Consider the following 16,424-nt stretch of genomic DNA (forward strand, 5'->3'; position numbering starts at 1 on the left):
AGTCCAAAGATCCCGTTAATTTGACCGACGAGGTGCACCGTCTAGTTACGCCACTGAATGCTCAAGTACATGCTTATTTGCGACCAACATAAATCTGACTGGTTTTGCTCCTTTTGTGACAAGACTTGGCTATTAACTCATTCTATCCGATTTTTTTTATTTCCATTCATTTTGTCTCAAAGTAAAACTAGTTTCGATCAAGGAACATTTTCCACCAAAACCAAGGTTTTTTTCAATTAAAATTTGAGTTGAGATACACCGCTCAACTTTGACGTTGATTTTAACCTGCGCGCCGCTACCTTTTAGACAAAATACTTTGCGTTTTTCCGCGCAGGTTTAAGTTAAGTTTATAATTGCTGTGTACTATTGTGTTAAGTGTATTATTGGCTAAAATGAACTTCATCTCTCTTCGGAACAGAAAAGTTATCAATTTTATTCCTTGTGGGTTATGGACACCCATTTTTGTCTTTGTAAGTGTATATTTTGACTGGACGCGTATCAACGCGTAAGAAAGATTATGAAAGATTACTTTTTAAAAAATAACGCAGAGAAATTAACTTTTTTAAATAGCAACTATAGTTTCTTGTCAATAATTATTACGTGAGCGAAAGCAAATCTATTCGCGAATATGTAATAACATTCTTCAAATTACTCAATATTTGTTTTCTTGTAAAAGCACGCCAGTGCGCAACTTTAGCACAGTCACTTGTTTAAATAAAGCGTACTTTCGCCTTTCTTTTTGCGTGCGTTTATGTCACAAAGCAGAGTACAGAAATACCTTTTGGACTCTGTTTGTGTTTGTGTTACACTGACACAAATACTTGAGTAAGTCGCGCAAAATATACTTCAAAAATTCGAAGATTCGGCCGTCACTTTACAACTGGCCGCCGGTCTAAGACAATCCTGTTTGGTAATGCTGTAATTAATAATAGTAAATGGACAACACTCAATGATCCACACTAAGCATAAAGCTTGTATCGTGGGTCGATGAACACAAACTCAGAAATGGGCACAATACAACACGTCCAGAACCGCAGACAAATATTTGTGATCTCAAGTACAAAAATTAACAGGGGCTGGGAGTCGAGCCCAGAATGAGATATCCGACATACGTGGTGAATACACTAGGTCGTCATAGTTTTTGCTTCTTAGCTGCCAAACTACGACACCCACAGAAGAATTTCTGAGACACTACATAATATAATCATTGAACTTGATTTCTATACCGTCCTTGTTTTGTTTTTGTGGTTTGCTCAAGAATTATCGCAAGTACTTTTACGAGTGCAAAGACCAAGCGCATATCAACATAATGCCATTTAAAGGCTGCCTTTATTATGTATGAAATATTACGAATAACGCGATGAGTATCTGAAATCGATGGCTATCACTAAATGCAGGCTCATTGTAATCATTTAATTCTGTAACGCCTTTTGTTTCTGTTGTTTCAAAGAAATCAGGGCCATATTTCGAAGATATTAAAATTTATTTCTGTCTATCTTTATTAAGTTGCATACGTGCAGAATGCATCTTCGCATGTTGGGCTTCGTATTACGTCGGACACGTTCGTCTAATGACCCAGTAACGTACCACACTGTGCGTATCAGCATTAGGACACGTAATTAATTATTGATATACTGTAATTTACATACATTATTGCGCTAAATTGTTGAAATAATTTATTACACCTATCTTTTACAAACTAGTTAACGATACTATTAAATTAATTTGTTGTTTCCTTATAATGTTGGCTACGTACTATAACTTTTTTTTCTAAAGCCAAATGTATTTATTTTCATTTTTCCGGCTTTTCATTCTCATTTTGAATGATCTTCAATTACGTGTGAGTTTATCATAATTTAATCTAGTAGTTAAATTTAAGTTCTGGACTACAAAATTAAATAAACTCTTGACAATCAGCTTTTCACTCGATTTTAATAATGACATGTTGAAAACACGCTTAGATATTCGTAGGAATATTTTATAACACCGAACAGATACCATAAAGAACTCACTTTCTACAAATAAATTAACATTGAACGGGAAGCCATTAATCGAATAAGAACAATAATCGCGTGAGAATAAACATTTATTTGTTACGAGAAAAAAATAATCACTTGACCCGTGTTAGCACACGTGTTAGTTGGGAAGCAATAAAAGAATCTTACACAGCCAATATTAAATTAAACGATTTAATATTGCATCACCAATCAAACGTGATCTCTAGTACTGATACCAATATTATTATAAACGTATCATGCTATAGTTCTTTCTAATTTGGCCAGCTAATATATCTTCGGACTCGTTGCACCGCCTACCACCGAATAACGTGAAATATGTGACGCTTTTTAATTAAAATTAGATTTAAAGGTGCTGATAACAAAATTTAATTATTTGTAACCAACGTTTGTAACTTAGAAATGTTACTGGTCGAAAATAACGGGAGCGATGCAAGCCTCAAGTTATTATTTGAAAATGGAACGTTATATCGATATTTTGTGCTAAATGCTAATCGAATTTCGAATGAAGACATCAAACATTTCAATTAAATTGGCGTCTGAATATCTGTAATTATTTTATACAATATTGAGTGCTTTCCAAGTGCATGTCAAGCCAAATCGGTTAAACTTTTCGATGTTTTTTTTATTTATTTGAAAAAATAACGGAAGACGGTTAGTCGGTACGAAAATTATATAGAATAAAACGGCGTAGGCGGTGCGGCGCCTTCCCAAATTAAGTTGTTATGCCTTAAACACAATAATAAAGACCTACAAGACCCTCCTATTCGCAAAAAATCGTATACCACACGCATTCACCCTTATTAATTTAATTTAATAGATTATAAAGGAAATAGAGCAATTTTTAAAATTAAATCTTCGTTTTTTGTTCTTTCTCAGAATAGACTTCTATTGTTTGTCAAGGAGTTTGATTTTTCAACATTCTAAAGTTGTTTACGTTTGATCCTTTGTATTTTTTTTTTGCTTTATATTGATTTAAATGACATGTGTTTCTTAAACTAGCATCTCCAATGGTTTTTAACAGTTGTGATGACAATTTTGTTTTAAAATTAATTTTAAAAACGTGACTAGCGATATTTTTTATTAGTTTTTGTACTTAGTTGCTGTTTGCCTATTAGCAAAATATTGGTGATTCTATAAGATTACATTTTTACCAACTTAATAATAACGATTAAGTAGGCATATTTATTACAGCAAATTAAATTTATATAGGTATCTACTGTAACACGCTTTAATTATATCGTAGGCATATTTTTTTCACGAATATAACGGTTCACGTTTATAACGGTAATAAAATTCGAAGATAAGTTATTATTGAAAAAATGATATCAAAATTACTGGAATAATTAAAACATGTAACTATTTTACGCATAATAGCTCTAAAATCTCGATAACTAATCAAACAGACGAAGGGTTTATCAATGTTATTGTAGTCATTATACCATCTGTTTCGCCAGTTGGGTGGTCCAACTTGTCGCGAATAAAAATACGCACGTTTCGTAAACATTCGCTTTACTTTGTAGCCGGGCGATTTTGTTTGCACTTACGGTGAGGGCGCCTTAACACATTTATTTTTTTTTTTGAAGTGAGGTGCGGACAGTTTACGGGATTACTTTACTTTTTCCATTTTTAAATAAAAAGTTTTTTTAATTTGTTAAACGGAATTTTTGAGAAGCTTGGGTTTTTGCTTACCTTTAAGAATCCCACATACTCCTTTCCTATAGGTGCTATAAAAACATTTGTAATATCTTCAATATTGTTGTAAATTAAATCGTACCATGTTTTGTTTGAATCTCCCCTCTTGTCATTTTTATCTAACACCGCATTTTATCAACTATATTTGACCTTATTTCGATCGACGAATATTTCTTAATCATATCACTAGATAAGCAACGATTCCACGACTCTTATTTCTAATATACATAGTAGTCAATATCGGTTGGCTGAAATGTGACACAGTTTTGGCACTTCACCTAGTTTAGGCCTGAAATGAAAACTCACCTTTGAATAGTATATCTAGACATTTGTGTATTTAGTTATCTTGATTTTTAGGACAAAATGAATATTTTTATCACAAATCAGTAAGTTATAGCCAATAAATACCTGAGTCTGCGATTTCAAACCGATCCAGAATATACCAAAATGTGGTTTTTGAAAAGTAATATAAATTAACTGGTAAACAATTAAATCAATTAATTTTCTTTCCCCGCATTCATCTGAGATTTAAAAACTTTGATTATATTCTTTTTTGTACATTTTATATCGAATCATTATATAAAAATTCACAAACATGTTCTTCATAACAACATATTATTTTCATATACTACACATATGTACTGGGGCATATAATTAATAATAATTATTTTTATGAAGCTAATTGCGTATTTATCAATATAATATTAGTTATTTGTTTTGCCATCTGTATATAAATTAGTAATGGAATAAGCCTATAATGGAATGTTACTGAATTGAAGATAATCTAATAACTGCTTATTATTGTGTCGACAATACATTACACGAGTAATATTATATGTATGTATTTAATTAGTATCTCCGAATTTTCCCTAACGATTTAGAGTAGTTAGTTTTCATATTTAGATGTCATTCCGCTGTCTGTACCTATGTATGCATAGATATTTAAAGTACGGAATGGATTTTGATACAGATTTTTTTAAAAGATATTGTGATTCCTTAGGAAGATTTAGGTGATTAATTCTTATTGTGTTATTCGAGTGAACCCGGGACGGGCGGCTAGTTCTCTTATAATCCGAACGGTGTTCCATGGCACAGCTGATTTATTTGTGTATTTTTTCACTGGTCAAATATTTTCAAGCTCAAACATTTGTCAAAATTATGTATTTTTCCGCGATGTACACTAACATAATAATGTAGTTATTGTCAAATCGTCCAGTAAGTTACAATTCCTGTGCATAGTTTAATTATATGTATTTAGATGAGCAATAATATTGACTGGCGTGAATCCGTGTCAATGCCATGCCTGTGGTAATGCGGCAACACGATACCGAGATAGATCAAGGGACACTATGTTATGTTACCTTGATTTTCACAATAGTAACCAATTTACAGTTATTACAAACCACTCGTTCAACTCGTGGAACTTTACACGTGTAAAATATAGAGCTAGTGTCTTAGGAATCAAACGATATGATCAGGTGTTTATTAGAGGAGTGAAATTCAAAGCAACACGAGATTAAATTCCTGTTCAGTACCATTAAGGTGCAAAGAAGTAATACTTGGTTGATAATCTTAGAAAAATATGCAAGTTTATTTTTAAAGAGATCTGGTATATAGAATGATAGGGTCGTTCTCAAATGACTATACTTTGTAGTTCTGATAATTAGAATATTGTCTTTCAAAAATTGACGCAAAAAAGTGCGTTTGAAGTATTTTTAATACAGTTTTGAATACAGGTACGTAATGTGATGTTATCACTGATGAAGTTAGTGCTGTAAAAATATACAAAAAAGTAAAGTTGAAATTACTTCCGCACTTAAATTGAAATATTTCAATATGTGCGTAAGTTGTATTTCGCCAACATCTCATACCTGACGATTTAATGCATTCGTGACGTCACTGTGTATGCACCAGCAAGATTGATAAGGAAAAGCGTACTAGGAACACATAAAATATAGAAGTTAAACCGGCCATAATAAAGACACATGGACACGATGGAGCCATACTGTTTTATTACTATGATTTTATTTAATTGACTATATTGTTACAAATGAGTTTTATTCATGAGCATTGTGATTATTCTCATTAGCAATAATAAAATGATGGGAAAAAATTATTACGGGAATAAGTGATTAATCTTTAATTAATGGTTGTCTTGAAGCGTCATATGACAATATGTCGAAATTATGTTGTTCGTATTTTTTGCGGTATGATCCTCATAATTTAAAATCCTCACTGAAGAAAGGCAAAAGTCTGTCTGGTACCAACCACTGGGCCGATTTTGATAGGAAAATATATTAGTTACCCGAAGACAACAATATTTGCGGATATATTAATATGAAAAAGATTAGCTTGACAAGAAACAATATATATTGGGAGTACAAAAAAATACACTCAAAAAAGGTTTATTCCTTGAAAATTTAAGTTTAACTTGTACTTCCTAATGTCGCAAACCCCTTTTTGGTTTCTTTAAATCTTAACCAAATGGAAATAAAAGCGGCATGAATCTTTTGTATATAAGATTACTACAGATGAAGACGCAGTGGATAATCCTCGTTTACAGTGTATACGTACGCTTTCTGTCGCCAGCTAAGGCGCTTCTTTCCAGCTCGCTTCCATTGTACTGACGTACGGTAATCATCTTATCGTGCCGTTGGCTAAGATGAAATAAGTTTTTCTTTATTTTAGAAGACCAAATGACTTTGCGCTCCTAAAATAAAGAATGAAAGTAAATGCAAAAATCGGATTAAAAATGTTTGACCTCTGGTCATTGACTATTTCTTTTTCGAGTTTCATCAAATTCGGGCCAACTATTAAAGCGCGACAGACAGACAAACAGCTTTTCGCGTTTATAATATTAGGATTAATGGTAGAATATAATCTTGTTCGAACTCAAATCAATTCAGCTTAATTCTTTAGTAATACATCGAATTATAATGTTTGTGTTTACGTTTGTGAAATGCGAACATTTCCGTGTGATAATGCGACCGCGCCGGCTTCCAAGGAAGCTCGGCAATCTCAAATTTCCCGACAAATACCTACCTACCGCAGCGGCATCTCGGCTTATCCCGATTACTGCTTATCCCTCGTTTACTCTTGTACACACTGACGCCTCGGAGACTATCTTTATGTGTAGATATAGCTACATAGTTTTAGAATGTTGTTTTCTTCAGTGAAATATTCAACTTATGACATTCTGTATTTAAATTTTCATAAATGTTTCCATGAAACTTACTTACACATAAAATTTCGGTGTTAAATATGTACACACAAAATCTTGAAATAACAAAGTATGGCACGTGCTGTCAAATCTTCATAATGAAGAAATAAACAAAAAATTTGCCTGAAATTCCATACTTGATCTTAGTCTAATAAATTATGTATCTTTGAACAATGATAATAATCAACATTCTTTCTTTATCTAAGGTTTTGTACCCACCACGATGAAAATCGATTTTAATTGCTTTTACTAAATAAATTCTTCAATTATCTTTTCACAGGCTTTTTCACTTTCCTTTTTAAGTAAGTTAAAAACACATTATTGCACCAAAAACGAGACATAAATTTAACTAGGTACATATATGTACAATACAAGATTCAAATTTAACTAGGTACATATATGTACAATGGGCGGCCATATCGCTATTACAATCCTATTACTGACCTTTTACTGAATGCTATTTTTAATTATTTTATAATACCGATCGTTGATCTACTTACATATTTTCCGAGATTAATATATCTCTCTCTTCGAACCATCTCTTTTTGTCTTTTACCATAAGAACATTGTATTGTGTCTATACATGCCATAAATCTTTGGATATTATGACCTTGGGCTCTGTCTACCCCGTAAGGGAAATAAACGTGTTAATATGTATGTTCAATTGTTTGTTTCCCTCGTGTATTTTTGGTCTTTTATTTAAAAGAAATTGATACTTTGTAGTTTAGCCCTGTATAACAAAATATAATGTAGTATGTCAGTACTAAGCCTTAGAAAAATTCATTGCCAACGTACTGTTATCGTCACGTGTGACGCAAATTACGTAAAGCTATGACATTAAAATGTTTGCTCTGTGATTGGTGGACACAAGGACAGAGATAACGGCTGTTTTTGAACCACGAGACAATCTGGCTTCTTCCGTTTTCAAATATTATGAAGTTGAATAAAAAAAGTAAAAAAAGCGCTTATTTTCTGTGCAAATTTAAACGTCGAAAGATTTTTATATCATGAGAAGACAAGCAAATGGTTCACCTGATGGTAAGTGATCCTCGCTGGACAGATACTTCTGCAGCACCAATAAACTTCATTGCCGAACTTTTAAGAAATAGTAGACTTGTCTTTTAAAGGTTTTAATGTCGTATCGTATCGGTGATACCGCTGCAGGAAAATGATTCCACAGCAGTTTAGTCGCACGTGGCAGGAAGTTTTTTTTAAGTGCGCTTGTTGACTGCCAGTAATCCAGGTGGAAGGGTGGAAGGGACGAAATTTGACAAGTTTAGATTTTGCAGGTATTTGGTCGAAAGATTCCTCAGAGAACTGCCCGTGAAAGATGCGACGTCCAATCGTCCATACGCAGAGTCAGAGGATCGAGCTGGCTGATGACGTGAATTTTTAATTTCTTAAATTATATTGTCGATCATCCGATATTGATTAATCTGGTTTTTAGTCGCATAAAATCCACTATATCAAAAGAAACAATTTATTTCCTAAATGCCTGTAATAATTATTTGTGACTTTAGAAATATTTAATTCGTTTCGTAATCATCCAGTAATAACTGGTTTACCTCTTATAAAAATCTGTCTTTAATTTATTTATGCATGTATAATTTTGCATATGGAATTTTAATCTTTTTTTTATACCTACCGTTATTTGTTATGAGACAATCGCACTTTTGTATCGTACGGAAAATCAACGAATGTATCTAATATGCAAAACAAATCATGAATCTATGTACTTATTAGTTAACATAACTAATAAGTACATAGAATACATAATTATATATAATCTAAAAGCAAGTAAATTAATTTAAATGGTTATACGTCATAAGGAAATGATGCCATACTTATAGGATTAATTCAAATTGTACACACAAAAAAATGTGTACACGTGTACAATAGTAGAAGATCTTTTTGATTTGTTAACATTGCATTAAATGTAGTAACATTATTGTATTTTTAGGGTTCCGTATTTCAAAAACAAAAATAGAACACTTGAATCACTTTGTCGTTCGTCTGTCTGTTCGTATCTCTATCAGGAATGCGTAGAGGTACTACGGTCTCATTTAGTTGGTGGAAAAACAAAACTTGTAAGTCAACGCGTTCAACATTAATTAAGATTTAAATGACATATTTTGAGATTTCACCTTGTGTAAAGTGTTGTGTTTATTTTTCACAAGGGAATCAAACACAATTAGGGCACTTTTCATTAACCTAGAATCATGGTTTCTAGTAATTTATAAGAAGTACTACTACTCACATACAGTATAAAAAGGAAAAATCGGAAAACTATACATATGTGATAAAAAAAGCGAATTTTAACGATCTATAACTATCTACATCACTCGCACTTTGCCGTTTTTTTTTCTTTTCAATGATAAAATTTATGTAAAATAAGGCATTACATGACGTTAATTATGAATGTATGACGCCAAAATACTACCAGTATATATTACAAGTATGTGAGAGAATTTGTACGCTTTTGCGTAAAAATTTAAAAACGAAACATGTAATGTAAATTACTTCATAAATTACAAATGACGTAGAGTCTTTAAGAATATAATATTCTGGTCACGTCGAGTATGTTTCGATTTTAATATATTGATTTGTTTTTCGTGGCGTACTGTTTTCTAAGGTCGAATTTTGGGCATATTTTGTTTTGTATTATTTTACATTGTTTAAATCCGTTTATGTACTGACAGCCCTTACGTCACAACGCCAGAGCCTCTTAGAAGGTTGGCTAAAGGAACATTAAATTTAATTTAGACAATTCAATTATTGTTTTATTTTAAATAGATTTTCTACTTACCATTTCTGTACTCTTGTTTATATCGTGAACATTTTTAGTAGGTAGGTAAGAAATTAATAAATTTTACTATCACGTTACATAATATATAACAAATTCGATTCCCGCTGTGTCTCCCTATGTTTGTTAGATCTTTAAAATTACGCAACGGACTCTGATACGAGTTTTTTTTTAAATATATAGCGTGATACCTGATGGAGGTTTATGTGTATAATTTATTATAGTTTTACCCGAGTGAAGCCGGGACGGGTCGCTAGTACATAATAAATTTTAATAAACGTACAAGAATACTTTTCTATCCCTAATTGTAATGTTTGTTACATGCAAAGTATCGTGCAAGTGGTATAAAAAATACAGAGAGGGGGGTGTTATCGTATTAAGTAAAAATCATCATACGAATATTTCATTAGAAGTGCTCATTACGAAGATAACTGACATTCCTCACGATATTGACCGCTTAGGGTTTAATACCTGATAACAGGCCGAGATTAGGTCACATTCTATATTCTATTCTACTATTCAATGGAACATTACTTCAAGAATATAGCGGGTATTACCTCAGGTGCTTTCAGCCCGGTGCTCAAGTGGAATACGTATTTTTTTTTATTTTGCAATCTATCTTTCTGAAATCCGTAACATTGTCAAATCATAAACAATTCTTTTCTTAGTAATAGTCATTGTCAAATAATATCTATCAAAGTTGTTATGAAAACTTTCAAGTTTATTTCCTTCCATGGCCGTGTAAAATTATTTTCACTATAAATCTGCGCGAAATTTCCAGCAAAAGTAAAATTTTCCCAGCGAAGGGAATTGAAAATTTCAGGTGTTAAAGAGATAGCATAACCGAGATAGGCCAGTATCAGTGGCCGCAATCGGACAGTGACCTTTCTGGCTGCCCACGCACTATTGTTGGTTCTCGCGCTGCAAATATTTGCAAAGGAATCCTTATAAACACGTCATTGGCTTAGTATAATCAAAATGGATATTGTATCCGGAAAAATCCAAACCACCGGATGGTCTGCTTGACACGTTTCAAAACTATAATACTTTCTACTAAAATTCTTTACCTAGTGTGGCGTAATCTATTAAAATATTTCTTTAATTTTCGCTAAGAAATAAAATAAATTATTTAAAATGTGATGTGGCGCTGATGTGCAGAGAGTAATCATCTTAAATAGCTAGAAAAATAATATTACACATTCATGGACACTGGACGATACATCTTACTGAAAAACAGCTACATTACGTCTACGATCCGTTGCACAATTTTCCCATTTTCCCACCGTAAATGCAAAGAATTGCATAGCTGTAAATTTAAAGAGGTATGTCAAACAAAAGTGAAATTTCATGGCGGCGTCTCATCAAAGAGAAACGTCGGCGACTCGAGATTATGTTGTCTTTACAAAATTAGCCTTCGTCTATTACGAAGTTGTGTCATGTGTGTGTATGCCCAGTTTCAAAATATCGGCTTGTTTGCGTATTGCATTGCAAGTCCTAGAAAAATCTACAGAACAGTAGTAATGTATTGATAATACTTTGGCACTGACGTACTATAACTTGAATGACAATTTAATCACCTGCGTTGATATGCTAAGAATAATATGTTACAACTTGTACCAATAGTAATAAATGTTCCTTGGTAATTGTTCGTCTAACTTGTACATATTATAATCAAATTAATTGGCTTATTATAATTATATTATTCTTAATATAATCTAATAATATTTTCATGTCTAAAAAAAATTGTTGCAGTCTATGCTAATGTTTACATTAACAATACTGATTATAGCCGTTGAGAAAAATATGCGAGAAAATGAAAATAAAATAATGCATATTCGTATTCATTGCTATTGTAAATACTAAGTAAACACGATGTAACAGACATTTTATTAGCGAAAAGAAATGAAATTATATTAATATATTTAATCACATATTTCTATAATAACTAAACTATCTAAATATATCTTCTATCACTTTCACACACTCTCACTCACTTATCATCGAAATTATAACAATTTATGTCGGATGCCGCAGCGAGTTTTTTTTAATGTTAATTGAAACGACATGGTCGGTGTCAGGCGCGTACAACGTTTTATTAATTCTTTTTATTCGTGTCCCATCGCGTTTGGTCATTGAATTCCATATCGAACTTTCCTATTTTACTTTTATTAGTAGCGCTGAGTTCACATGTAGCTTGTAATTTAATGAATAAATTATCATTGTCCATTTTTAGTTTTCTCACTTGCTATTCTATTTTGAGAGCCACAAATAAGAATCGGTTATGGAAAGCGATAGCTCAAATTAGGTTTATTTTATATTCTGTACAGATGTTTTTAAAGGTAAAAAATATATGTCTTTGCAAGAGTAAAAACTAGTGTACTTTACTCTTTCTAACTAAGAAATATATATATATATATATATATATATATATATATATATATATATATATATATATTTAATTTGTTCTACATTTTAATAAAATCAGATCACCACTGTGCATGTGAACCTACCGCTACTCTTCAGAGTATTGAATGTCCAGCCTGCAGCAATAGGTTAATATTTATCGACGTTTTATTTTTACTTTATTAGTGTTCAAATATCATTAACGATTATTTCATCGTACATCTATTTGTCTCTCTCTTACGTATTAGTAATTGAATTTATTTCATTTTGGACGCTGACGGCGTCGATCTCAACGTAAAACATGCACTCCAGGTGAAAGAATTACCATAAGCGGGAGTTTAATAAGAATTCCTTGGATATTTACTTTCTATTTATTAATCTTTACGCTTATGAGTTAATTAATTCATACGTTAGCCCAGGAGGTCGAAGAAAGTCGGATGTTTTGAGGCGAAGGTTAATACCTTGGGCATTGGAAATAGTTTTAATCGATTTTAATCAATGTTCAGGATATATGTTTCTTGTATTTTTGACTTTCTTAGATCACTGTAATTTTTCTTACCACATTACTAATGCAATTTATTATATCACAAAAAAAAGAACCTAAAAGTACCTACTTGTACTCCTTTTCGATCATTTTAGCTTTCAAATCAAATTAGCAAAAGCCCTGGTGGCTGAAGCTGCAGTATATTATAATTTTTTTCAGATGTTTATCAATAGAATTTTATTGTTCCAGCGAATCTCACCATCAGCACGCGAGGGTTCAGCCTGGAGCTCCTTATCCACTCCCCAGTTCACGACATGTACCTGTGTTTCAATCGATCCAAATTAGTCGGCAGGCGATTGGTAAGTAACTTAACTACTAAGCATCTCCAATGTCTAATGTGTTATAAAAAGATTGGAATTTAAATAGAAAAAAGTAAATTTATATCTATTAAGAGTACATAAAACAGAATTCTAATTCTGAGAGCTACCTCTCTAACTATTCCTTTCGATTAAAACAATTATATAATGATAGAATTTATTTACAGACGCGATTCCAAGCGGAGAGACAGCCCAACTGCCTCTTCAAAGAAGAGTTTGTCAACGGTTACAACCGATATCACCTGATGAAGAACCAAGATCGGTACATAGGCTTCAACAGACGAGGCCTGCAACTGCGGCGCGGGAAGAGCCGGCTCCCAGAGCGAGCACACAAGTGCTTCGACTTCATGAAGGTGGGCCGTGGTGATGACTTCAACCTGGACAGGCACAATACTATGCTCGCAGGGGATCTCCCAAAGTGGCGCCCGCAGCGTCGTCTCCGGCCTGCTCCGCAGAACTCCATCAAGCCCCCGTGCCACGGCGTCCGCCATCACCACGGCAGGTATCAGAGGCGACGGAACTGTGACGGAACGTAGGCATCCCGTCGTCATTTTAGCAGCTCATTCACGCTTCAACGCTTCGCGCGTTCCATTGCCGGTTGTAGAACTTTGTGAGTGGACAGAGTATTAGTCAACTATCGCAGTATTATAACAGTGACGAGGACTGGTAGGTTAGGTGGGCCGCGGTGGGGCGGCATCATAAACGGCGCATGAATGGTAGCTAATGCGGGAGAGCAAACATTTGAATGGGGAGAAAAAGTCGAGCCGGTGTTCGGACCTGTGAAATTCCATAAGACCGTGTAACATCGTGGCACCAGTTTGCTCTTGTGCCTGCGGTCGGATCGTGCTCTAAAAGGAAAAAAGGTTCTGTAGAACAAGCAAACAGTCTCGCCAGTCACGAGTCTTCCGCCAGACCACCGCTGAATGTGGTGCGCGGACGAAATGCGGTCGGACGGCGACGTCCGCACGCCACTAGTAGTCCGACGTCATTATTTTCTTAACCCTCATTGCTCCGGCTAGCTCGCCATAAGTGTTGCAAAAACGCCTTTACGTCAATTCTCAGTGTGTTATTATTTAAAATGCTTTACTGTTAAATTAAGTGCGGATCGTGTTATGCTTGTAAATATAATAAAAATAATAATTGTGTTTACTATTTATCAAAAAAAGTTAATCAGAAAATTTGTAAACGTAGATGTTAGTTGTAAAGTTGTATTAAAATGTTTTGTATTTAATTATGGGTATTTAATCTATCCGACCAACCGCTCTCTTGTGATAAGCCCCAGTCGATGTAACCTAGATTTCCCTAGATTTCTTTATCTTCACGTACTGAAGCATACTACTAACGTATGGACATTATTCTGTTTATGTATTTGATTGTATGGTTTGAAAGTTTGTACATATTATTTTAAGTGTCGAGGGAGTGATAGGTTTTTGAATCTCTTTGTCGCTAATCAGAATGTACTGAAAAATATATTCTTATTTCTTATAGCGATTATCATTTGTATAAATAACAATGCAATTCTGTTATGTAATAGTACCTCTTCGTTGTTCATAACCGTACCTACAAAGTAAATAGTGGACATTATTATATTAATATTTGAATAAGATCTGTGCCATAGTGTGGTGGCAGTGTACGACTTTGCGTTCGCATTGTGTCTAGTGTGTTAAGTTTATGCCTGTAAACTACAAGTAGATAAAATGTTTAACTTAAGGAAAATGACAGAGACAAATTAAACGAATTATATTCTTTTTAACGAGAGACGAAAAAATTGTTTCGAATACATATTTTTTTCTTTTTTTTTTTCTTCAAACTTTTGCCAGTAGCTCAATTGATTGTCTGCAAGTAAGTGATATGATTTTTGTACAATCAATCAAGTTTCAGAATGGGGATACCGATCCGTCGCTCACAAGTTGGCGCCACTGTCGAGTGAGGTCCTATTACTCTTTCATGTGTTCCCTGTTGCTTCGTTTAAAGTTCCCAGGGACCGCTTTCCTACTTTTTCTTCTCCATGTCGCAAGTTTGTCGGCATCACCAGCTTTCAGACGCTATTCACCATGTCTATCATTGAAAAAAAATACCGCACACACGTGCTGTTTCAAATTTGCCTTGGAAATGAACCTCACTCGTCACCAGCGCTCCTAGCGGCGAATTGAATCGCGTCAGTCCCCATTTAAGTGTGTCATTGAGATTCACATCACCAAGCAACATAAAGTCAATACATTCCTACAATATTCATTCATAGAAGACAGATGTGACATTCCAAACAACATGTAAAATACAAAATATGCGCTTAAAATACATAATAAATTTTGTTTAATGGTGTGACACTGTCTATTGTATTACTGTGTCTAATTATTATAAGTATTCAGATGCTGAACGAAATCGTATAATGCTAAGAAAATTACGAAATTAAATATTTAACTCGCAGTTTGTGTTTTATTGTGATTGAAACTATTTAATTATATGGTGAAAAATCGTTTAAGTACTGTCACTAATCTACCAAAATTCATGACAAAATTGTCTCTATTGCCTAAAGGGGCAGGGTAATTATTAAATTAACCGCACATTAGTGCGGTTGACTGTACTATTGATTCTTCTTTGGAAGGGTATAAAATAATGGATCAAGCTACGTTTGCATACCGTATTCTGAGTTAGTATCATAATATGTTATTATATTGCCAACATTTTGTAATTTTGTCGTCAATAAGGGTTAATTTACAAAATCAAGCCATAGATAACCACCACTAGTTCTCTGCCTTAAATCATTTGTGAGTATTCAACACATGATAAGACTGTTTACCCTAAAAAGTAGCTTGCCAGTTGCGGCCACAAAAAGGCGATATTTCCAATAAGCGTGACGGAAGAGAGCGTTTACGGGTAAATGTAACCAAATGGACAAATAGGGTAAAGTGGGCCTAACTGGGAATGATGGCGGGTCCGCGGGAGATGCGCGTGCGAGCCCCGATTAGCACCTTCACCTGACCAGGTACAGAGTAGACAGAATGGACTTAAACAGAGGTATACATACACTTATACATTTATTTTTTTAATTGTTTATGTGAGACGATGATTGTAGTATTTTTTGCATTATAAAACAATATTTAATAAATAAATAAAAAAACTTGAACAGAATTGTTTATTTCTGGTTTATTAGAAGTTAGTTAATGTAGCCAATAATAAGAGACAATTCATCATTGTAGATGTTGTGATGTGATGAATAAAATCATCCCAAGTACAAACTTTTTTTGAATAATTTATTCAATACGAGATTACAGACACACATTATCAACAATAACTTAAGTTCGGAAACCTCGCAGGATTTATCTGTGTTCGATGAGTCGCTAATAAATTTCGAAAAAAGTATTATTTAAGTCTAAGTTTAGAAAAATATGTAATTACTACTATACATCTGTAGTACTGTATGAAA

General features: G+C 33.4%; 1 protein-coding gene across 5 annotated transcripts in view; it reads left to right on the plus strand.

Annotated features, from left to right (window-relative positions):
• Positions 1-15,424, plus strand: part of LOC128671858 (uncharacterized) — a 97,573-nt gene extending 82,149 nt beyond the window's left edge. For all 5 annotated transcript variants that reach the window (XM_053748668.2, XM_053748667.2, XM_053748670.2 and 2 more), the window contains 2 exons: positions 12,870-12,979; positions 13,165-15,424. In XM_053748668.2, coding sequence (XP_053604643.1) covers positions 12,870-12,979; positions 13,165-13,533 — 479 coding nt within the window. In that variant the 3' untranslated portion in view covers positions 13,534-15,424. The remainder of the gene's footprint in view (positions 1-12,869; positions 12,980-13,164) is intronic.
• The last annotated feature ends 1,000 nt before the right edge of the window (positions 15,425-16,424 follow it).

The sequence above is a fragment of the Plodia interpunctella genome, chromosome 8 (genome assembly GCF_027563975.2).
Source record: "Plodia interpunctella isolate USDA-ARS_2022_Savannah chromosome 8, ilPloInte3.2, whole genome shotgun sequence".
NCBI lineage: Eukaryota > Metazoa > Arthropoda > Insecta > Lepidoptera > Pyralidae > Plodia > Plodia interpunctella.